This window comes from Haliotis cracherodii, unplaced genomic scaffold, assembly GCF_022045235.1.
Source record: "Haliotis cracherodii isolate W230 unplaced genomic scaffold, xgHalCrac1.p SCAF_7, whole genome shotgun sequence".
Taxonomy (NCBI): Eukaryota; Metazoa; Mollusca; class Gastropoda; order Lepetellida; family Haliotidae; genus Haliotis; species Haliotis cracherodii.
The window spans coordinates 46,501,620-46,525,023 of record NW_027266330.1 but is presented as its reverse complement, the minus strand read 5'-3'; the positions used below and the strand labels follow the sequence as shown (position 1 = coordinate 46,525,023).

General features: G+C 39.0%; 2 protein-coding genes across 3 annotated transcripts in view; both read right to left on the bottom strand.

Annotated features, from left to right (window-relative positions):
* The window catches only part of LOC139448513 (transient receptor potential cation channel subfamily V member 6-like), a 68,332-nt gene extending 64,566 nt beyond the window's left edge, over positions 1–3,766 (bottom strand). The window contains exon 1 of the mRNA XM_071230072.1: positions 3,745–3,766. The gene's annotated coding sequence lies outside the window, so the exon portion shown is untranslated. The remainder of the gene's footprint in view (positions 1–3,744) is intronic.
* An 11,698-nt stretch (positions 3,767–15,464) lies between these two features.
* LOC139448516 (uncharacterized) lies at positions 15,465–23,185 on the bottom strand. 2 transcript variants are annotated; one of them, XM_071230073.1, is made up of 5 exons: positions 23,103–23,185; positions 22,899–22,976; positions 16,490–16,546; positions 15,838–16,095; positions 15,465–15,632 (listed from the first exon to the last, which is right to left on the bottom strand). In XM_071230073.1, exons 1-4 carry the CDS (start codon positions 23,104–23,106, stop codon positions 15,890–15,892), a joined length of 345 nt encoding a protein of 114 aa, XP_071086174.1. In that variant the 5' UTR covers positions 23,107–23,185; the 3' UTR covers positions 15,465–15,632; positions 15,838–15,889. The 2 variants fall into 2 exon arrangements, 1 of the variants encoding a protein (XP_071086174.1); XR_011652092.1 differs by lacking the exons at positions 15,465–15,632; positions 22,899–22,976; positions 23,103–23,185 and adding an exon at positions 22,551–22,780 and having other exon boundaries at positions 16,066–16,095.
* Positions 23,186–23,404: the final 219 nt, after the last annotated feature.

Here is a 23,404-nt window from a genome sequence, read left to right as displayed (position 1 = left end):
TGACCAGAAAATTATAAATGTCTGCAAACAGCTGATCTGCGTGCTCGGCGACCACATTCTACCAAGACACCTTTGTAGCGTGGAAACTGGGGGATGGTGTTGACGGTGTCGATGGTGTCGTGTATTATTTTCTGATGAGTCGAGATTCACTCGGGATTTTCTGTATAGGCGTGGACGTGTCTGGAGGCGCCCTAACGAACGTCAACGTAAGGTTACATGACAGATTTGGGGGTGGGTCTGTGAATTGGGACTGCCAGAACATAACTGCATATTATCCATGTATGGCGTAGCCATTTGCAACGAGTCTCGTTCTGAAGCAACTTTGTCCACCAGAACCTTGAGTAACCACTTGTAAGAGTGTCACCAAATGCACCCAACTGACAGATCACCATCGGCGGTTCCGTTAGGTATGGGGCTTGGAATCTGAGAACCTGGAAGAAAATCCCTTTCAGACGAAAGCAGGTTCCTGTTCCATGACATGTTCCTGTTCCATGACGTGGAAGAGCGACTGAGCCCACAATATCGTGATTAGAATCGAACCTCAGCTGCCAAAGTTTGTGGTTGCTTATTGTCAGTGGGTTGTTCTTACAGATCACATTCGTTAATCCGAGATAATGTTTTCAGTAATTTCGTTCAAGCACATGGGACCTCTTTCGTGGTCTAGAGGCTTCGATCCACGACTGCGTCATACAAAAAGACGTTAAAACATGGTACTCGTTGGTACCCTGTCTGGCGCTCAGCATTAAAGGGTTAAAACAAGGACTGGTCGGCTCGGTGTCAGTATATTGTGTTTGAGTGGGATATTCATGTTAAACTGTGTCGTGGTATCTCAGTGGGCTAGCACTATAAAATCGGCATTAGCCCGGATTAGTACAAGCAACCACGTGTAGCAATAATCCTGTCGAACGTGCATCAAACTAAGCGAGTTTTACACCGAAAACGACAATGATGAGGCACTGTTTACAGTATGTCGGACTATAATCGAAGAACCAAAACACAGGACACTGCAAGACTTACACGACTTAGCGATAGGAATCACGGGCTACATCCTGCAGGGATATCCACATCATCAACACCAACTACAGAACAAGAGTTCATTCTTTTTTTATATAAGCTGTGGTACGACTCCCTTTATTACGGAAGCGTAGTAGGGCCACGGTGAAATATTTTTTTTTGTCTCAGTATCTCCTACGTAGGACTTATTATCTCCTGCGTAGGACTTCAGTCCGTTTGACTCCAAATGAGAACGATGAATTGCAACGTAACTCGAAATCCAGAAAAGTGTATGAAACATCAATACGTTACTTGACCATGAATACCCTGTACCCAACAAAATCTGATTTTTTTTTATTTTAAAACCCATGACGGATGAAGTTCTTTAAGAAACTATCATGTAATTTTGTATAGAAATGTGTACATGACACGTAGGGGGACAAACCGTGGAAGGCACAGCGCCAACACGCATGCACTGCACGTTCTGTGGTAGGGGAAATGACAGAGCGTTAGAGGGGCCGTCTCATGATAATTTCAGTCGCAATCTGACTCGCTCATGCCATAGATCTCGTCGTCGGAACTGCTGGTGCCTGAACCGACTGCCACTATTATAGGTTGGACTGTTGCTGGCCAATAACGTGGCTCTATCTCGTCAACGACTGTGGCCACACAACGCCTCCATGTTTCTACTGTTACCCGACCAAGAGATTCCTTTACGAGTTGTTCAACGCCTCGTAATTTGAACGTTGTGTTCGATCGTCCAACGTCACCCTTGACGATGCCCCATACCAACTCGATTGGATTCAGGTCGCAGTGATAAGGTGGCAGTCGTAAGATAGCGTGACCCTGATCCTTGATGTAACTGTCAACTTTATACACGGGGTCAGGTTTTATAGTTTTGATGATTTCATAGAGCTGTGGTTTCGTCGCTCGAGAAGGAAAGGTAATGTTCCTCCGTTGCAGCCAAGTAACCATGTCTCCTTTACGGTTTGTCCCCCTACGTGTCATGTACACATTTCTATACAAAATTACATGATAGTTTCTTAAAGAACTTCATCCGTCATGGGTCTTAAAATAAACAAAATTCAGATTTTATTGGGTACAGGGTATTCATGGTCAAGTACCGTATTGATGTTTCATACACTTTTCTGGATTTCGAGTTATTTTGCAATTTATCGTTCTCATTTGGAGTCAAACGGACTGTAGTATCTTCTACGTTGGACCTACTATCTCCTACGTAGGACTAACTATATCTTACGTATGACTAACTATATCATACGTATGACTTAGTATGACCTAGAATCACCATCTCCTACGTAGGACTTAGTATCTTCTTCGTAGGACTTACTATCTCCTACGTATGACTTACTATCTCCTCTGTAGGACTTATTATCTCCTACGTAGGACTTATTATCTCCTACGTAGGACTTACTATCTCCCACGTAGGACTTATTATCTCCTACGTATGACTTACTATCTCCTACGTAGGATTTACTATCTCCTATGTAGGACTAACTATATCTTACGTATGACTTAGTATGGCTTAGAATCACCATCTCCTACGTAGGACTTAGTATCTCCTACGTAGGACTTAGTATCTCCTACGTAGGACTTACTATCTCCTACGTAGGACTAACTATATCTTACGTATGACTAACTATATCATACGTATGACTTAGTATGACCTAGAATCACCATCTCCTACGTAGGACTTAGTATCTTCTTCGTAGGACTTACTATCTCCTACGTATGACTTACTATCTCCTCTGTAGGACTTATTATCTCCTACGTAGGACTTATTATCTCCTACGTAGGACTTACTATCTCCCACGTAGGATTTATTATCTCCTACGTAGGACTTACTATCTCCTACGTAGGATTTACTATCTCCTATGTAGGACTAACTATATCTTACGTATGACTTAGTATGGCTTAGAATAACCATCTCCTACGTAGGAGATACTAAGTCCTACGTGGAGATAGTAAGTCCTACGTAGGAGATACTAAGTCCTACGTAGGAGATAGTAAGTCCTACGTAGGAGATAGTAAGTCCTACGTAGGAGATACTAAGTCCTACGTAGGAGATACTAAGTCCTACGTAGGACTTAGTATCTCCTACGTAGGACTTACTATCTCCTACGTAGGACATACTATCTCTTACGTATGATTTAGTATGGCCTAGAATCACCATCTCCTACGTAGGACTTAGTATCTTCTACGTATGACTTAGAATCACCTACGTATGACGTAGTATCTCCTACGTAGGACTTACTATCTCCTACGTAGGACTTATTATCACCCACGTAGGACTTACTATCTCCTACGTAGGACTTAGTATGTCCTACGTAGGACTTCCTATCTCCTACGTAGGAGATACTAAGTCCTACGTAGGAGATAATATGTCCTACGTAGGAGATATTTAGACAGAAAAAGATTCACCGTGGCCCTACTACGCTTCCGTACTTTATCATCATCATAACTTCATCAAACTGTAGGCGAAATTCAAAACAGTATGGTTCAGACAAACCAACAAGTATAACCGGAGCATGTTTCCAACCACGATTATAGGATTCTGACAATCCTGAGGACCCAGCTCTGCTGGCACAAAGAGGAACATTGAAAACACTACAAGTTTACTGGAATTATTCATAATTCAATAACATAATTGTGAATTAACAAATATGACAAAACATAGTACCTTAAATTGTGACTGTGCCTAAAACTTATATCTGAACATAAGTGTATACTTACTGAGCACCAAAGCAGCTGTAGTTATCAGACTATGTGGGCTGTCGTACTGGTGTGTCTTGGATCACGCAGTCGTTGTTTGTTTATATGGGGCCATGCAATATGATTGACATATTCCATATAATGCAGCCTGTGATCACGGCCCAATTGCCGTTGAGATTTTTAATTTAGAATTGGTCCCCAGCAACCCATGCCTGTTGTATGAGGTAATTGAATGGATCAGGGGGCCAGGAGCTCGCGATCGGCTTGTTTGTGTGTTGCGTAACGCCGCACTCAGATACTCAACAAAAGAAACAAAAGTATACAACTTTGGCTTTTTCATTGGTTGTGTTTTGTCTGGTATTTCATGGGCTGAAACTATCATGGAAAACACGAGGACAATGCACATGCACGATGGTACGTCGTTTGGACTGTAAGTGTCACAGTCGAACTGAACACTTACCATTTTGGTGAAACATGGTGCTTCTACAATTTGTATATTTCATATATGTTTCCAATGCAATAAATCGATTTTCCATTGTGTTTACTTTGATTTTTTGTTGAGTATATACGATGGCGGCGGAGAAGCTTGGGCACTTGGTTGATAGCGTACAACTGAAGTAGCAAAACTGCGGCGTTACCTCATCGACGGGTATCAACATAATTTAGCTAGTCTTATCAACTGGTGTTGACGTCGACGTCATTGACATGAAAAAAACCCACGAAGGATTGAACTTCTATAAAATCTTATATCCATTCATTGATAAAAGAGTTTTAAGTTTCATGGTTAAGTTATTGTTTGAGAACACCTCGAAAACAGTATCAGTTAGCATGCCACTTATTGATATACACAAAAGAAACATTTGTGTTCTGGGTAGTTTAGGTAGGTCAAGGTGAACCATTTCCTTCAAATCGTGCATTGAAACACAAAGTCATTTGAAACGTCTTTCTCTTGTACAACATTTGGATCAACAGTCTATAGGATTGTCATTGCTCCTCTATCACGTCACCACTGAATGTTTAATGCTGAATAGTGTGTTGTACAAATATTTCCGTTCGTACATTTTCCGAAATTGTCTCTTAATTCAATCTCTGTGTCAACCCTTTTCATAATCATATGAAATCTCAGCAAAAAGTCCATTTGTCTAGTGACAACAACATTATCAACACTATTAGAATAGTGACGGTAATCAGATGAAGGCTAAAATGTGAGCGAATCCATCGGTAGCACCCGTCACAAACACAAGCAAAGGCAAGGCAACATATTCCTATGAATAACGTAATTATTCACGAATATCTATTCATTGGACGACATATCACGTCCCAGCTCCATCCCTACAATAACGGACCCGTGAAGATCCGGGTTAGAATAGGGCTTCAGCAACCCATGCTTGCCGTAAAAGGCGACTATGCTTGTCGTAAAAGGCGACTAACGGGATCGGGAGGTCAGGCTCGCTGACTTGGTTGATGCATGTCATCGATCCCAAGTGAGTGTATCGATGTTCAAGATGTCAATTACTGGATTGTCTGGTCCAGACTCGATTATTTACAGACCGCCGTCATATAGCTTGAATATTGCTCAGTGCGGCGTAAAACAAACCAAACCCTACAATAATAGTTCAGAACTCATAACCAGCTTATTACCAACACTCAAACGTATATATATATTTGTTTGTTTGGTTGGTCTTCAAGTCTTTAATACCCCCAGCTACATGACGGCGGTCTGTCGAGTGTCGACCAGACAGTCCAATGCTTGACATCATGAGAACCGATATAAGCAATTGGGATACGATGACGAGTATCAACCTAGTCAGCGAGGCCTGACCGCCCGATCCCGTTAGCCTCCTCTTGCGACAACAATCATGGGTTGCTGAAAAACAATTCTAACCCTGATCTTCACGGGTCTCTATGTATGTGTCATAGTAATGGTTCTGTTTTACAAGCCCCCTAAATATTAAATACTTGCATTGTTTCTTTGTGGTCCTCATACTGGAAAGAAATGTTGCCTCAGTTTTTGAAAATACCGAGTTGTGCGTAAACAATTGTTAGTCTCATACTGGAAATATGACAAAACTCCCAGCATCTGAATATTCCAAAACACAAAATGATATAAGATTATCAATTACTTCTGCTAACATAAGTTTCAACCAGTCAAGACATACGCCCAAGTACACTCGAGGTGAAGTGAGGTGAAATATGGTTTAACATTCGCGGTCAAAATTTCGTACACTCGAAAAAACTCGTTCTTTTATGAAATATATGTTAGGATTATGTCTAATGTCTAATAATTCCTAGACTTGCTAGGCACAGTCTTGTAAAAACCGATGTCAGCTAGTCTGCCTATACGGACACGATGACGTCATCCAACGTCACTTGCTGCACACGTCACAACTGTCCCTGACTTTGCTTTGCGTTACCACTCGAGGTCACAACATAGATCAGATAATGTTATTCAAAATATTTCATCGAAATGGTCAATTACGTTTACATTTCTGTTAGTAGTAGAGTGTACTGGAAAATCAGTGGATGAATAACGTCAGCACTTCATATTCAAATCATTTCAGTGAAAGTAATTGAGCTATTTTGTTGTAAAACTTATTCCAAACCAAGATTTGTGTAAATTATGAACTTATATAAGTAACTTTATAACTCTGAGTAACGTATTTATTGAAAATTGTTTATTGAAAGAAACGTTTATGCCATCATAGATATGCTACCAGGCAACATCAGTACTTTTAAAGTACAGTAACTAGATAGGCGTTATAAAACATGTGACTCTGATACAGTAGATACATTGTACCTTATCGAGACTGCATTGATTTGTTCAAGTTCGTGGCATGAAACGTGTCTATGAGTATATTTCTTATAATTACACTACTACCAGGTAGAAGTTGGAAGAAGGGACTAACAAAAATAAAATATTAATTGAGAGAATGTTTTCGTATGTCAACATACATCTTCACCTTCTTTATTGCTTAAACTGAAAATACTCTTTTCCCATGTGCCTCGACCTCATAAAAAAACATAAGAGCTGAGAGATATTGGATATTGCTTGGTTCTAATATAATATGATATATATCTAATATTGCTCAGATTTGTCAGATGTTGAAAAATGCATATGAACATGAGTGCATCTAGTAGCGCAGATTTGTCAACATGCAGTGACCAGTACAGCCTGTATGTAAAATGTACCGCGGGATAGTTGTAAATGTAGCGCTCTTTTACCACTTCTTCTGTCACCACTTACTTTCCATTAACATATCACTTAGATTCGGTTAAGGTAACAATGGCCTTTTATGTGGTGTTCCCTGTTGGACTTTAGTTGGTGACACACCTCAAACAAATGAAAAGCTTGAATTTTTAGTTCTCGGGGAAACGAAAGTACCACATTCTGCTTGTCCTTGTAGCAAGGCGCTTTCTTTGAAACTGATTTGTTCAATAGATATTGAAGCTTAAGCTTTCCTCGGGAATAGGTGACAATTCTCAGAAGGACAAGTTCATTAATATCCAATTTTCTACTCCGATAGGATCCCTCCCTGTGTGAAGATCTGGGGATACATACATGGGACGTCAGGAGAGTTTCTAAGTAGTCATTCAGCTTTAACCTTCGATACGAGTGAACAAAGCATTTACAAAAGGCAACACTGTCAAAACCTATGTTCGGATATTATACACATGCTGCACATGCTCAAAAGCGCTTAGAAATGTTTGTAAATCCAAAACGGAATGAAAGGTTTACCTCTTTAATCTAAAGGTGTTTGGAACTTAAATACGTGAAACGGGCCAGTATCACCCGACAAAACACAAACTCCCCATACTCTAAAATGGTTACATTTCAAAGATATTGTGGACAAACAATTTGGTGTTTAGAACAATTTGTATGCGGACAATAAGATTTAAAATGTATTAGAATATAACGGTAAATGTTCTGACGCGGTGAAGCACAGATGGCAACACTGAGATCCAATCGATGCAATCTCAAGCCCATTTTTATATTGTGATGTCAACTCAATCTTTCTTCTTTTAAATGTGCCTCGACTAGTTTTAAATCTAATCTGTGATATGCTAGTTATCGTACTGTCCTTCGATGACAGGTTTTTATACAGTTTAAATATATGCATTATTTATGACCAACTTCTCGTCACGATATGGCTGCAATATTGCCGATGTGACTTTAAATATTAACTCACTCACTCACTCACTCCAATCGATGCATTCCACGACTTTCCTCACTTTCAGGATATATCCCACTTTGTCGTTCGCGTTTATTGTTTATCAAAGTGAGCCATCTGCGAAATGGAGAGACCCTTGAAGATCCGGGTGAATAATAGGTCTTCAGCAACCCATGCTTGCCTAAAAGGCGACAATGGTTGTCGTATGAGGTGACTAACAGGATCGGGTGGTCAGACTCGCTGACTTGGTTGACGCATGGCATCGTATCCTAATTGCGTGTATCGATGCTCATGATGTCTTTTACTGGATTGTCTGATCCAGACTCGATTATTTACAGTCATATAGCTGGAATATTGGCGTTAAACAACAAACAAACAAATAAAACGAAATAAAGTAGTACTGTGGAAGAGGTTCTGAGAACATGGTCAAAACCACTGGAAAAACCACTGGACTCCTTGTTTTATCAACCACTTTCCCATTCTTATTGTCACTGATATACAGGTTTAAATTGAACTGACTGACTGACTGGATAAAAAGCCTATCGTTCGTGAGCAGGGACATGGACAGCGATATGGTGGGGGCATGTTGATTTTGTACATTAGTTTATGGGGTATGGAGTCACCGGCGGTAATATAAAAGGTGAACTATGTGTAACATTGATACACATTCATTCCCCTCGGAAACGCTATTACGGCCTATATGGTATAGTTTTATTGTAAGCAGACAGACATAATTCAGTTCTCTGTTGTGTGGTCTATTATCCCACCCCTGTACCGGGTAGGCGTCACACACAGACACCTAGGTGTACCTGTGTTTATGTTGACGTTCACAGTCCTCATATATACCCCAAACATTCAAACACCAATAGCAACACGCATGTACCAACACGACAGTCATTTGTATCAACCACAATTGTATTGACGACATAAATTCCAGCCGCCTGCACTCCCAGAAACCTTCTAAATCACAGCGTAATTTTACGTGCATGTGCATGGGGATTGTGTTGGTTTTAGTTGCACCTTCATATATAATCAAATGACTACATAGTTGCGTTATGAACAACCATCACTTGTATAGAATGCCTTTTAGAGAATGATTCATATATATGTATCCGACCCGTGAAGATCCGGGATAGAATAGGTCTTCAGAAACCCATTCTTGTCGTAAAAGGCGACTATACTTGTCGTAAAAGGCGATTAACGGGATCGGGTGGTCAGGCTCGCTGACTTGGTTGATGCATGTCATCGTTCCCAATTGTGTGGATCGATGCTCATGATATTAATCACTGGATTGTCTGGTCCAGATTATTTACAGACCGCCGTCGTATAGCTGGAATATTGCTGAGTGCGGCGTGAAACAACAAACCAACCAACCAACCATCCATCAAGTGTTAGTATCAATCCATATACTACAGGCAAGGCCAAGATGTTAAGCCCAACATGCGGACAAAACGCCAGCTTCCATGCTATGACTTCAATCTGACGAAATGTAGCCGCAGTGTGTGCAGATATGCACATGTGTGTACCAGTTGCAGTAAGCCTCACCCTTCCCGCCTTTGTAAGAATATGTCAAAGTTGGCACATGTAACCCCCAAAATGGGAAAGCAACCTAGTTTTGCCTGATAGGTTAATCACCAGTCAATCTAGAATATTAATTGGCTTTGTTGAAAAAATACCCAGACCGAAATACGTCTGAATATCAATGGCGGGGTTTTTGTATTGGTTTTAGTGTGAATTATACAGGTCCAAAGGAATCATGTTATTCCCATAACTTGAAATCATGAGGGGGCACGGGGGGCCCAGTCGTCTAAGGCGCCGCAATTCGCTGTGCAGAGTTGCGTCCCTTGGGCACGCCAGAAACCTTTGATTGTGGGTTCGAATCCCGGTTCGCCCCGATTATGTTTCTAGGTTTGTCAGCACCATACCCGTGCTCGTGGGTTTCACCGAAGTGGTAAACGTCTGAGACCTGCATCACTTCGGGCTTTCCTCCCACATTAAGCTGACACGCCGTGATATAACTGGAATACTGTTAAAAGCGGCGTTAAACCCAACTCACTCACTCACACACTGAAATCATGTACAGAGCTACCAGAAGTAGTCAAGCAGAAATTACAGAAAGAAATTACATCAGGTAGGATGGCAGGGCCATTTAGTGTCCCACCACTCCCAAACTTAAGGGTGTCACCAATTGGGCTCGTTCGAAAGAAAGTACCAGGAGAATATCGTTTAATTCACCATTTGTCATCCCCAGAGGGTACATCAGTCAGTGATTTTATTGATGATGAGTATTCCTCAGTCTCTTATACAAGTTTTGACGAAGCAGTGGACTTAGTCCAGCAATTTGTCAAAGGGGCAATGTTAGCAAAAGCATACATAAAAAGCGCATTTCGATTGTGTCCAGTCAATAAGCAGGATTTTGATCTCTTAGGTATATTTTTTCCAGGATAACTATTATGTAGATATGTGCCTCCCAGTGGGATGCCGCACCAGCTGTGCAGCGTTTGAAAAAGTAGCAAGTTTTATACACTGGGCTACTCAATGCAGGTTGAAACAAGGGGCATTACTTCACTATTTGGATGACTTTCTTTTTGGTAGCTCACCTAACCCTAATCATTGCCAAGGCGCTCTTGACACCTTCATGTTGCTATGTCAGAAGTTGGGAGTTCCTATTGCTTGTGAGAAGACAGTGCTTCCATGGACTTGTTTAACATTCCTTGGAAATGAAATTGATACTGTAACAATGGATTGAGAATACCGACAGTAAAAACTTACTTCACGGTTTTGCAGATCGTATTAAAGTGAAGTTGAGGGAAATACAGTCACTTATAGGTTTGTTGAACTTTATCTGCCGAGCAATTCCCATGGGACGCCCATTTTCAAGGCGATTTATAGATTAAATAAGAAATATAATGAGAGCAAATCAGCATATCCGGCTGACTAGAGGGGTGAAGGGAGATATTAATACATGGCTGGAATTTTTAAGCTGTCACAATGGCATACAGTGTTCCCAGACCAATACTGGATGTCAAGTGACTCTCTACGGTTATTTACAGATAGTGCGGGTGGAGAGCCTTGTGGATTTGGTTTGTACTTCTAAGGCAGGTGGGCAGCTGGATTATGGCCCAGGGAATGGAGACTCCACGGTTACACCTCAGACATCACATTCATGGAGTTTTTCCCAATATTTGTGGCAGTTCATATTTTGGGGGAACATCTCACAAACAAGAAAGTGATATTTAATTCTGATAACCAGGCAGTAGTGCATATACTGACTAGGTTAACATCGTCATCACCGAGAGTAATGGTTTTAGTCCGTTTGTTTACTCTCAAATGCTTGAAGCTTAACATAATCATGAAATCTCAATATATTCCAGGGTGCTGCAACAGCATAGCAGATTCTTTGTCCCGTTTTCAGTTGCAGCAGTTTCGGATTATAAGACCCCAGGCTTGTCCGCAGCCAGCCCCAATACCAGATTCTCTATGGCAGATATGGAAGACGAAGCTAACAGGCTATTAAGTATGTCAGTATCTCAAAACACCAATAAGGCCTACAGGTATGCGTTGCATGGATTTCAACAGTTTCGTTTCAGCAATAACCTAGATCAGACCTGGCCGGTTCCAGCTGCGCAGATTGCTCATTACATAGCCAACCTATCATTGGAGGGTAAGTCTCCAGCAACAGCTTATCAGCATATCTCAGCTATCAGTAGATATCATAAATTAGCCTCATTTTCAGACCCTACAGAGAATTTTGTGGTCAAGAAGTTGTTACAAGGAATAAGAAGAGTGCCCAGAAGCCGGATACAAGAGCTCCTATCACCTTACCATTGTTAAAACAGTTAACGGAATCCTTGAGATCTGTTTCAAAGTCTGTGTACAAGGCTATTCTGTTTCAGAGTATGTTCTCCTTGGCATTCGTTGGATGCTTGCGCGTAGGTGAACTAGTGAGTAACAGAGGCCCAGCGTATCAGGGACTGCTGGGATCTGATGTGATATTAAATTCATCAAGTATTGTTATGACAATTCGCATGTCCAAAACCGATTTGAGAGCAACTCAAATGCAAGTTGGAGCCATGCTGATGTTTCAATTTGCCCAGTGGCATTGCTGAGATTGTATTTGGATATCAGACCCCATTCATCATCCCAAGAGAGTTTTTTCATACATATTGATGGTTTTCTAGTTACAAGATACCAGTTTTCTTCAATGTTATCAAAAGCGTTAGGGTTTGTTGGTCTGGAGTCTCACTCTTTTCGCATCGGTGCAGCTACTTCTGCAGCTACACAGGGTGTCCCGACTGACGTCTTTAAGTGTTGGGAAAGGTTGAAATCGGATGCGTTCAGAAGATATATCAGAATAGGTTTATTATAAGGAACTGTTACATTTCATGTGTATGCTTAACCTGTCAACTAAGTTTTTCAGACGTTTGGTTCGTCGGATCTTCCTATGTGTATTGGGCTCAGAAGAATTCACGGCGGTTAGGATTTGGGAAGAATTTGCGACTAGACCAGCTGGGTGCTGAGGTAAAGTGGCTTGGCAAGAGAGGAATTAAGATGGACGACTTGAGACCATGCATCAAGAATAGACTCAAGACACATCCTCCTCCACAGGTACTCATATTACATCTTGGATCAAACGATCTAGTGATGGATAATGGTGTAAACTTAAGTCAGAAAGTAGAAGGGTTGGTTTCTGGTATCACAGAGTCTATGCCTGAGAGACTACTGGCGCACAGAGCGGGGCTGCTATTGACCGGAAGAGAAAGAGAGTAAACCGTGTCGTTACGAATTTAATCTGAAAAAAGGGGGACGTCGAATTAAGCATGATATAATAGCAAGCGATTCCAACTTATATCGCAATGATGACATTCACCTTTCTGATGTGGGAAAGAATGGATTTGTTGATGTGATGCCCCTCACAGATAACATTCTCCAATAAGGTAGGTTGGTGCTAGCCAGCGGCTAGTTGGCTGTGGCTTCACCGACGGCTGGCTTCACTGGCGGCTGGCCAGAAGTGGTGGTTACCGGCGGCTGGCCGGGTTGTGCATATTTACCAGATTGGAGTCGGCGACTTGTCGACTCTAGCTCAAGGGGGGGGGGGGGGGTACTCATCTGTGGCGACCCAGTGAGACAAGCCCCTCCTGTTTATGATCTGGGATGCTCACGTCTGATATATCGGCGCTCAGTTAATATTTTATTATTAGTCTTAACCCACTCCCCCCTACCCCCTTTACCCCCACCCCCCCACCCCAGGGTTTCGTCACAAATGTTGTAATAAACTGCGCCCATATTCTATTCTACACAAATATTGCGTTTGTTGTTTTTACTGTTCATAGTGAAGCTTCACAAAGGACCATGTGTTGCTCAAGGTTCAATATTTGTTCAGTTTAGCATATTACCTTGTCAGGATGATAATATTCTGTTTAAAAAAATCACAAAAAGTACACCTTCAAAACTTTCGGGGTTATCAGTTTTAGTAGTAAGGTGGACAAATAGTTTGTTCTGGTCCTAGTTTGTGTTTACGTAGGAAATTCATAGTCACACACAATGTGGTGGGACTGACGGAGTCGTGCAAAATACAGTACTACACAGTCAAGAGTCTTAAAGGTTGGATGAAAATCAGACATTAATATGTATTTAAACGCCATTCCTCATCTTCGAATGGAAACTATAATAAGCTTTTAGGTTGCAATCCATTGCTTTTCTTGACTCTTTACATCAGGATGGCGAGCCTTTTTTATTTCTGACTAAATGAACACACCTTGAGTCAACACATTTACAATAATATCCTGGGACCTTCATGTATTAGTTCAAAACAGAGGCATGACCTTATAAGCAAATGTGTAAGCTGTTCTTCACCATAAATATATCACAAACGTTGTATCAAGCTATTCCTCCAGCTCACAATTACCAACAGACAGGTATCTTTCTTCTTTCACCTAGAAACTGAGCTCGGCACAATTAAGAGGTATACACGGCAAAAAAAGAAACGCAAAAGTGATTTTAGATGTATATTTTTATGTCATATAAATAATCAACAGATGGTAATCGGTTGTGAAAATTGGCACACAGCAATGTCATTGACCCAGTTTCAATATGGCACACATGGTACAGTAGAGTTTCAAGGTGAAGGTCATCTTTGCTCCATATCTTGTATGGGATTTATTAGAGTCCAAAACTGAATGGCAACTTCGTCAGATGGAAGCAATTAGATCAGGAATCGTGGCCTGGGGAATGTTCATCAACTCTTCATTCAGTGCTTGTGCCAACTGTCTGAGGTTCTGGGGTTGTTGCTGACGTGCTCGCAGTCGTTGATCCAGTGCATCCTATTAAAGTTCGATTGGGTTTTAATCTGGAGACCTGGAGGGCCATGGCAGGACCTGGATGTTGTGATTTCTTTAAAAAGCTGTTGTCAGCTTTGCCGTGTGAGGTCGGGCGTTGTCTTGTTTGAAAATGACGTTCGCTTGTTGCATAATGGGAAGGACATGTGGTCGAAGAATCTCATCCGTGTAACGTTGTGCCATTAGATTCCCTTGAACTTGCACAAAGTCTGTTCTACCAGCATAGGATATGGCTGCCCACATCACCACACTACCACCACCAAATCTGCCCACTCATCACTAAGCCAAATGTGTCACAGTTGTGGCAATAAGGCAGGGCGGGACAACTTAGGAATGGCCAGGAGTCCGAACTTGACCACACAGAAGGAAGCGAGCTACAAAAACATGTTTTATATCATTGGAAAGATCTCGGGGAGACGAATCCCAATAATGTGTGTCCCAGTGTGTACACATGTTTACAAGCTCAAAAATTGGCTCAGAAAATGCATTACTGCAGAAATTTCTGGCAGAATTTTTTTTTTCTGCAGAAATTTCTGGCAGTATTTTTTTTTTCTACAGAAATTTCTGGCAGAATTTTTTTTTTTCTACAGAAATTTCTGGCAGAATTTTTTTCTGCAGTAATATTTAGCAGGATTGTTTAAATTCAGGAGAAATAAGGTTCTATCATTGGATAGTTTAATCTGGAGATGCTTTAAATGACCTTTTTCTACAGAAATTTCCAGCAGAATTTTTTTTTCTTAGGGAAATACCTGGCAGAATTTTTTTCTGCAGTAATATCAAGCATCAATCTTTGGAGAGTTTAAATTGAATTCAGCAATTGAATATATTTATCTTGGTATTATATTTACCAAATTTATCAGGAAAAGTTGACGTCACTCGAATTAAACAATGGAACAATAATATTATGTTGGCCTCATACCTTTGTATACTAGACAGATGCAAATCCTTGAACCTTGAGCTTACCGTATAATTATCTAAATTATTATGAGAATTTCAGTGACCATCTTCAATGGCCTTTTTACGACTTTGAAGTGTACAACATTAAAGGTGAATGTGATTCTCAAAAAATAAATTTCATAATTATTCCATGGGGCCAACCAAATATATAATCCCCTGTTGAAATTCAAAGAAACAACCTACATGTGATATACTGTACTTTGAAAGTAGGGTTAACTTCAGACATGGAAAAAAAAAAAACACAACCAAGATTTTACGATATAACTGCATGTATTGTTTCATAAATTTCATTGTGCACATCTCATCTAATATATATATATGCAATCCTCGGCAATATCTTAGCCACATAGCTTAGACAAAAAATATGTACATTTCAGCAATACTTGCTGCTCCTTCATTATTGTTCTGATACTGACGCTCGTCTTCGGTGCTTTGTCAGAGTGATCTGAAAGTAATAAAATAAATGTAAAGAATATGAGAACATAATTAAAATCACAGTGCATCTATACAATAAAAGCAAAAATAGTAACCTCATGAAGTTGGGTTGTTTCTCTGCCCACATTACACATATTCTAAGTAACGCTGACTAACCCTAATATTACACATCACAATACATATTTCAAAAGAAATGCAATATTTATTGAAATTACCTTTGATTGTTTTTGCAGTTTTTCATTGTTCTTCTCTATTGCCTCTTAAACTTTAGTTGGGAGGGTTGTCGCTTCCTTTGGGGCAGGCATGAAGGGCTTGAAGTCTGATAGCTTGGTGGTGGGTGTCCGGATGTCCCCAATCTTGAAGGAGGGCATCGCGGGTTGTTGCAGGCTTCTGTCTAAGTTCCCTTGCAAATACACTAAACAGTTGATCCAAATCTTCATGCATGTGCCCCACCATGAGAAAGAAAGTTTCACCTGAAAATAGTATTTACATCAGTATTAGCACTATGAAAACAAATCAAATTGTACAAAACTTGTTTATTTACAGAATACTGATTTGATTATTGAGAATATTGAGAGAAAAATCAATCTTATGCATTTTTCAAGTTTCAACATAGTGTGCAGATTCTTTTATACTGGGGATGAGCAATTGGACATGAAATGCTTTTGTTTCAAAACAATTCTAATGTGGTTTAAAATAATTTACATAAATTATAAAAATATTAACCACTGCTGTGATTTCAGCATTTACTTTGAATTGTATAGTATAGCCTCAAGGAATAAATACACAATACATGATATTGTATGTGGAATCATATACCAATAATTTCATTGATAACTATCTTCATGATAGCACTAAAAGTGATACCTTGGATTGCAGCGTCCACTTTTGACTGGCCGACAAAATCTTGCAGCTTTACTGGTCCTGGAAATGTCAAATAAATATTTGAACAATACATAAATTGCAACTTTAATGTAATTGGATAGTCATACAAATATAACAATTGCCAATTTCCATTCTCAGAAATCCACAATGCCTCCAAAATTAGACAAGCCTACCAGACAAACATCGAATTTATTCAACAGGCCCGTACCAAGCATTTAGCTAAGACAAAGATAAATTTCTATCCTTCTAAACGTGTGTTACAAATATAATGTACAAACAAATGTCTTGACATACATGGCACGATCCCGTTACAAAACAAATCCCATTACATCCTTTACTAATAATACTGGACAAACTACAATAACATAACCCATATATGTGCACTGTGGATACTAAGCTCCATTGGTTTCTAAATAAGAATCTACATAACTCCCTACCAATAGGATATGTAGACAGTAATATATGTTTTGGTTTAGTTTTTTGTTTACAAAAATACTGTTGCTAGGATGCAGCAGTGAACTTATTGTTGTGTTTGTTTGCTTGTTTCTATAACAATATTCCAGCTATATGACAGCAGTCTGTAAATATTTGAGTTTGGACCAGTCCATCCAGGGACTGATATCTTGAGCATCAGGTTACGCAATTGGGATACGATGACACGCATCAACCTAGTCAGGGAGCCTGACCACCCGATCCCGTTAGTCGCCTCTTACAACAAGCATAGTTGCCTCTTATGGCAAGCATGGGTTGCTGAAGACCTTTTGTGATGCATGCCATATATATAGCTAATATCAGCAAATTCCATTCAGGAGTATACAATGAGCCACAGCGGGCAGCTAATTTTGGCTTATGGCACATGTAACTAGTACTTTGGGGGAACTTTTGTACTGAAAGTGTTGTTTCATTGGTTGCCATCAGTTACAGAGACACATGGACAAATTGACTTACTATGAAACTGGATGTAACATTTAATTAAATAACTTTGTGCAACATACTTCCTTATAATAATTATGGTTTCTTTTATTCACTGTGGCACATGAACACTCGCTCACCTGGAATGAGTGAGTGAGTTAGGTTAGATGCCGCTTTGAACAGTATTTCAGGTATATCACGGCGTGTCAACTTGATGTGGGAGGAAAGCCCAGTGTGATGTAGGTCTAAGACATTTACCACTGGTCAAACCCATGAGCATGTGTATGATGCTGAACCATGAACCGAACACCGAGGAGTAAGAAGTGAAAAACACCCTTAATATTGGAAGAATTATTATGTCATTATAATGTGAAAAGGAACAAGTCATTATTTTTAGCAATAACAGAGTTATGGGTGAATTTCTAATTCAAGAAATTGGGGTTGTCAATCAGGTAAAGTTTCATTGTCCAGTGGTCTCTGAGAAGATTACTTGTATTGTGCAAAGAATTGCATTTTGAGAGAGTGCAAATTAAGGGCATGTAATGGTCAAAATATAAAACATTACGAAAACAGAATCTGTGATGATCCCCATTACAATCTCTACATACTGGATTTCATTAGAGCACTAAAATTACAGCACATGTATCACCTTTCAAACAGAAATGACTTAAGAAGTAATGGCCGTAAATAGCTTTATCAATATTGTTGTTATGGCATCAACACACTTGAAGTTTTGGAGAATATTTGTTCTAAATCTAAGACGGCTAAGTGGCAGTCAATTCCAATTCCATTTTTGATGAGTTGATTTCCCACAAATACTTGATGGAAATAACTTGATTCTGATTGGACAATCAGGTTATGAAATCACAATAATCCCCCTCTTATTAAAAAGGCTGTTTTGAAACGGAAACTAATATTTTATAAAGTAGTACTTTTTTACAGTCATTGTCTATAAGCATTTTAAAATATTTATATTTATAGGATACAACATGCAAAGTTTCACTACAATATTGAAAGGATGTGTGGCAATACATTTTGTGCAGAAAACCATAAAAATCTACAGAGAGAATGAATTTCAAGTTTTGAGGACAACAGAGGGCTTGACATTGGCACTTTTCATTTTCGAAATGTTACGTCATATCTTTTGTGTCACAGTGAGTGATATGTCATCCTAGTGGCTAGCTTAATTTTCTTTTGGGGTGCCCACTTCATGGTAGTTACATGCTTTCAATGCCTGACCTATGTGTAAACAAACTGTTTAAGCATATACAGCACCACTGTCGGTGATTTTGTTTGTTTGTTCACTTTCTTGTTTAACACTGCACTCCAACAATATTTCAGCTATATGACGGTGGTCTGTACAGAAGTCTGGACCAGACAATAAAGTGATTGACATCATGAACATCAATCTATGAATTGGGATATGTTGACAAGCGTCAACCATGTCAATTAGCCTTACCACCCAATCCCGTTAGTCGCCTCTTACGACAAGCATAAACACAACATGTTTTTAATGTGGAGCACGGTTACCTGTAGATTTATCCATGCTTAATTTAAGATTTGAAACCTCATTCTCTGTTTTCGTTTCCAAGTTCAATTTAGTGCAGTTTACAGGTTACCAAGAGAAACATTGAAAACACAGTATTTTATCTCCTGATATACTGAATAAAATTGGTAGCATATATATAGGTATTAATAGAGTTAGATAAAGTGACAGTAACATGGGAATGATATTAATTTCAAGTCTAAAGACACTAGTTAGTCTGAAAATGTCATGTAATACTGAAAATGTCATGTTTTAATGAAAACTTAATTTTTAAAGATTTTGATGATGCCATACAAAAAACATTCATAAACAAACATCTCACAAAACTGTGATGCAATAAGATCAGTGTCATGTATTTTCAAAATGGTATTCTATCATTAAGTATTGTGACAATGTCGTGCGCACTTAACATAAACTGTATGTTTTGGGCCATATTGTCAGTGCCCCAGCTGTAGTGTTCGGAACTGGTTGAAATTCACAACAAGAATGATGAATAAATCATACAACATTTGTCAAGATTAATCAAATTCTCTCAGATACATGTAGCCTATAGATCCTATAATTGCATCAGTGTTACAGTCGCGCTCGCATGTTGCTGTATATAAAAAAATTAAACCTTTGAGATATTAAAACAGTATTATCTCACGTAATTATTCCAAGCTGATGTAATTATTCCAACTTTTTTATTTCCAAGTGTTTATTTTTAAATGATATTGAAGTTTAAACAATTGACATAAGAATCGCAAGTGTGTGGTTTTTTGTTGTTGCTTGAATGGGCAGTTAAAATAATAATGTGTGTGTGTGAGTGAGTATGGTTTAACGCCGCTTTTAGCAATATTCCAGCAATATCACAGCAGGGGACACCAGAAATGGGCTTCACACATTGTACCCATGTCGGGAATCGAACCCGGGTCTTCGGCGTGACGAGTGAACGCTTTAACCACTAGGCTACCCGACCGCCCCTAAAATAATAATGTAAAAAGTATCCAGTTGGTTATTAAATTACATTCATTTTCCCTAAACCTATATCAGCAGTTATTGCTTTTGTATGACATAAGTAGAAATAAGTTATAATGTGTATTTTTATATAAAACATGAATTACCAATAAAAACATCATATTTGGAAGGCAATCTGCCATTAATATAATGTAAGTATCTTTTAGGGATCAGCAAACAGGGCAGACAAACATTAAGGATGTGCAGGGGCAACTTAAGATTAAAGATTTCTTGAAATGTTAATGGTTATCCAAAAACTTAATAAAGCATCAATTAAACATCTCTTTTATAGCACTGCTTGTGAAAAAGAATTATTGTTGATTTGTCTCACGATTTCACTACTGAATTTTTTTTTCGTGAATATCAACTTTGTCTTTCATGCATTGTACACATGCTTCCATAAAAAAACATTTTGTATAATAGAATGTTATGTTAATCATTATCAGATTTAACTCAAGAGTTACAAATATCTATTTAGATATTTATCTAGTTTACATAACCCTTACAATGACTACTGAATTTCTTCCATTTAAAATTCTTGTTATCATAAAACTTTAAAATAGGCACGTCAAGATAAGTCGTATTCTACATCTGAAATCAATGTTAGTGACGAGACTTTAATAAACTTTTTAATGCATTTTACACTGATGGACAGTCATGAACATGATTTTTTGTCCGCTTTCCTAAACTTACATTTAACCTAGCTGACAAACCCCTTGTGAAATAATAATATGAATACACTGAATGGTATGAATGACCTGACAAACATCAGACTATGTCTATTCATTGTCTTTTTCTTATGCATACTACTTTAGTATGCCAAACTCTTAAAACATGTAAACACAATATATCATATTAAAGTTAACAAGTTATGTAAAGTATGTTTTGAACTTGTGGCTAGTTCACTTACTTAATAATATTTGTATCAAAATGGATATTAAATTGAACTAAAACAGTAAAGACAAATAAACAGGCAGAGATAAAACACAACAGCAAAATGTGAGCCTTCATAAAAACAAACAGATGTGTGGATTTGAATCTCTCATAGTGCATGATCCCATCTGTATTACAACCACAATTTATGCCACGCAATTCTGTTATCGATGTGCTTTGTAATGACGATTTCGCGATTTTAAGAACGAATGATTCTGTCAAAGTACCTTAATCCTTATCCACATTCTGACTGGTGATCAATGATTCTTGTCAATGTTTTTGATAACCTTGTTACCTCAGGAAACAAAAACATGTTATTATTTTCACAAGATTATTCCTGTTTCACAAAATTTTGGTTGAAAAACTATGTACCAAGGATGATGATTTGTGAGATTTGAGAATAGATGCCTTGAACATGAATAAATCCTAAGTTATGTTTTAAGACACTTTGTCCCCGAAAGAGTTACCAGGTACATATGATCTGACACTCCCAACCTTTCGTAAGCACAACATTCAACTTTTGGCTTTTGCATAGAGAATGGAGTCTATTCATATACGTATGTGAAGGTTTTGCCTTATTGTATCAACAAGTTATTTCAATGAAAATTAATAATGTTTAAATTGTTTGTAAATTGATGAGAAATAAGTTAGGTTTATTATGCAGATAGCAAATGTGTGCTTGGTAGTAATAATGAAACAATAGTTAAAAAAAATACATTCATTGATACTGTGTATGTGCAATAGCACTAATTACTTTCAGCATGTGATACTGTGTTATCATACACGACCATATCAGACAACCCATTCACCTGTAATCAGACAACCCATTCACCTGTAATCAGACGTGACACACCTGCTTGTGAGGGCCCCTTCACGTTCTTATTACATAGGAATTAGCAATCAATGCTGTCAACCTATTTGTATGTTATGATTACTGCTCCTATGACAATATGACATATCGTTTTATAATAAAAATGTATGATGCATGTTTGGGTAACCTAAAATATACAGTTGTGACTCATCACTAACATAGCCCCACACGCACCAGAAAACATTGGATCAACGATAAAGTTGTGAGTCTTGAATGAGTGAGTTTGGTTTAACACCGCTTTTAACAGTATTCCAGTTATATCGTGGCGTGTCAGCTTAATGTGGGAGGAAAGCCACGAGCACAGATATGGTGCTGACAACCTAGAAACATTGGACGAACCGGGATTCAAACCATAGGTTTCTGGCGTGCCCAAGGGACACAACTTTGCACGGTGAATTGCAATGCCTTAGACTACTGGTAGTGACTGTATATAATTAGTATCAGGTCTTATCCATAATACTCCTTGTCAAACCCTTACGTTTATTGAATTTTGTTTTCATGCTAAATTCGGTTCCATTTTGAAGGTCACTTTTACATGTATCCAGTTGGAAACAGCAATTATTAATAAAGATCTTGCATTATTCCAGGGCTTTTAGAAATTCGATATCGACATGTCCTATAAAAAACAAAGAAAGGATTCTATCACTAGGATCACTCGACAGTGTGTCTCGTAAACTTGCCTAGCCCCACGCCTACTGTGTAAGCACCACAGAGTAGCCCGAGCCACCCACCAACTCACACCCTAATTAAGTCATGGCCTTGCCGGCAACGAGGGCAACACTTACCTGGTATACTACGTACGTAACACCAATATAATGTCACGTGAAGCCATATATAGGCTACACAATCCGCGTACTTTCACAGAGCCCTGGCTCTTCGGCTCTTCCTTTCCTAGCTCATGTTGAAATTTTGATAAAAAATCATGCATCGTGCTTAGATTCCGAAACGAAATTTAAATTGGCAACACCACCGGTGATGGTAAAAACACCCAGCGAAACGCAAGACCGATGGAGTACCTCACCCCTACATTCGCCTGACATGTTTATTCTCGCGTTCGTAGCTCAACTCTATCTTATATTGCTGATGCAATAAATGAACTATATTTAACCATATTGCACATAAACATTACTTACCAATTTCAGTGCTTTTCTTTTTGGGCAGATTTCTTGAAGAAAGGTGTCTGTCTTGACTGTTGATGAGGTTTGTAATATCTGTAATGGGTAGCAACATGTTCGATGAATATGTTCATAAAGAAACCATGATACAAACAGAAGGTCAACGTTCTTCAAGATATATACAGTGTTTGGTGTACAAAAATAGAATAAAATGCTTCTTACCCATGATAACGTTGTTGAAGCAGAGCTGGTGAACCCTGCTTAGGCATCCAGAGCTTCTCACTGCGACCAGAACTTGGGTTTTCGATGTGATTTACCTACTTGTCGAATAGTTATCGTTTGACCGCCTGACTGAACGTTCTCGAAGATTTAACGATACGTAATTAGGGTTAAACTTACTTACTTTGGAGATTTAACGTGCGCTTTTCGACTGATGCGTATTTCGCACACGGTAGGGTTAAATCTTTATACACCATTTTTATGGTCGGGCGTCCACGGCTGATTGGTTTTGCAAATCAAACACA

Excerpts from the sequence above, each read along its gene's own strand:
- LOC139448516 (XM_071230073.1), bottom strand. Across the intron at positions 16,547-22,898 it reads AAAGAAAAGCACTGAAATTG|GACCAGTAAAGCTGCAAGAT; the intron begins GTAAGTAATGTT and ends TGACATTTCCAG. Across the intron at positions 16,096-16,489 it reads AGTGGACGCTGCAATCCAAG|GTGAAACTTTCTTTCTCATG; the intron begins GTATCACTTTTA and ends TACTATTTTCAG.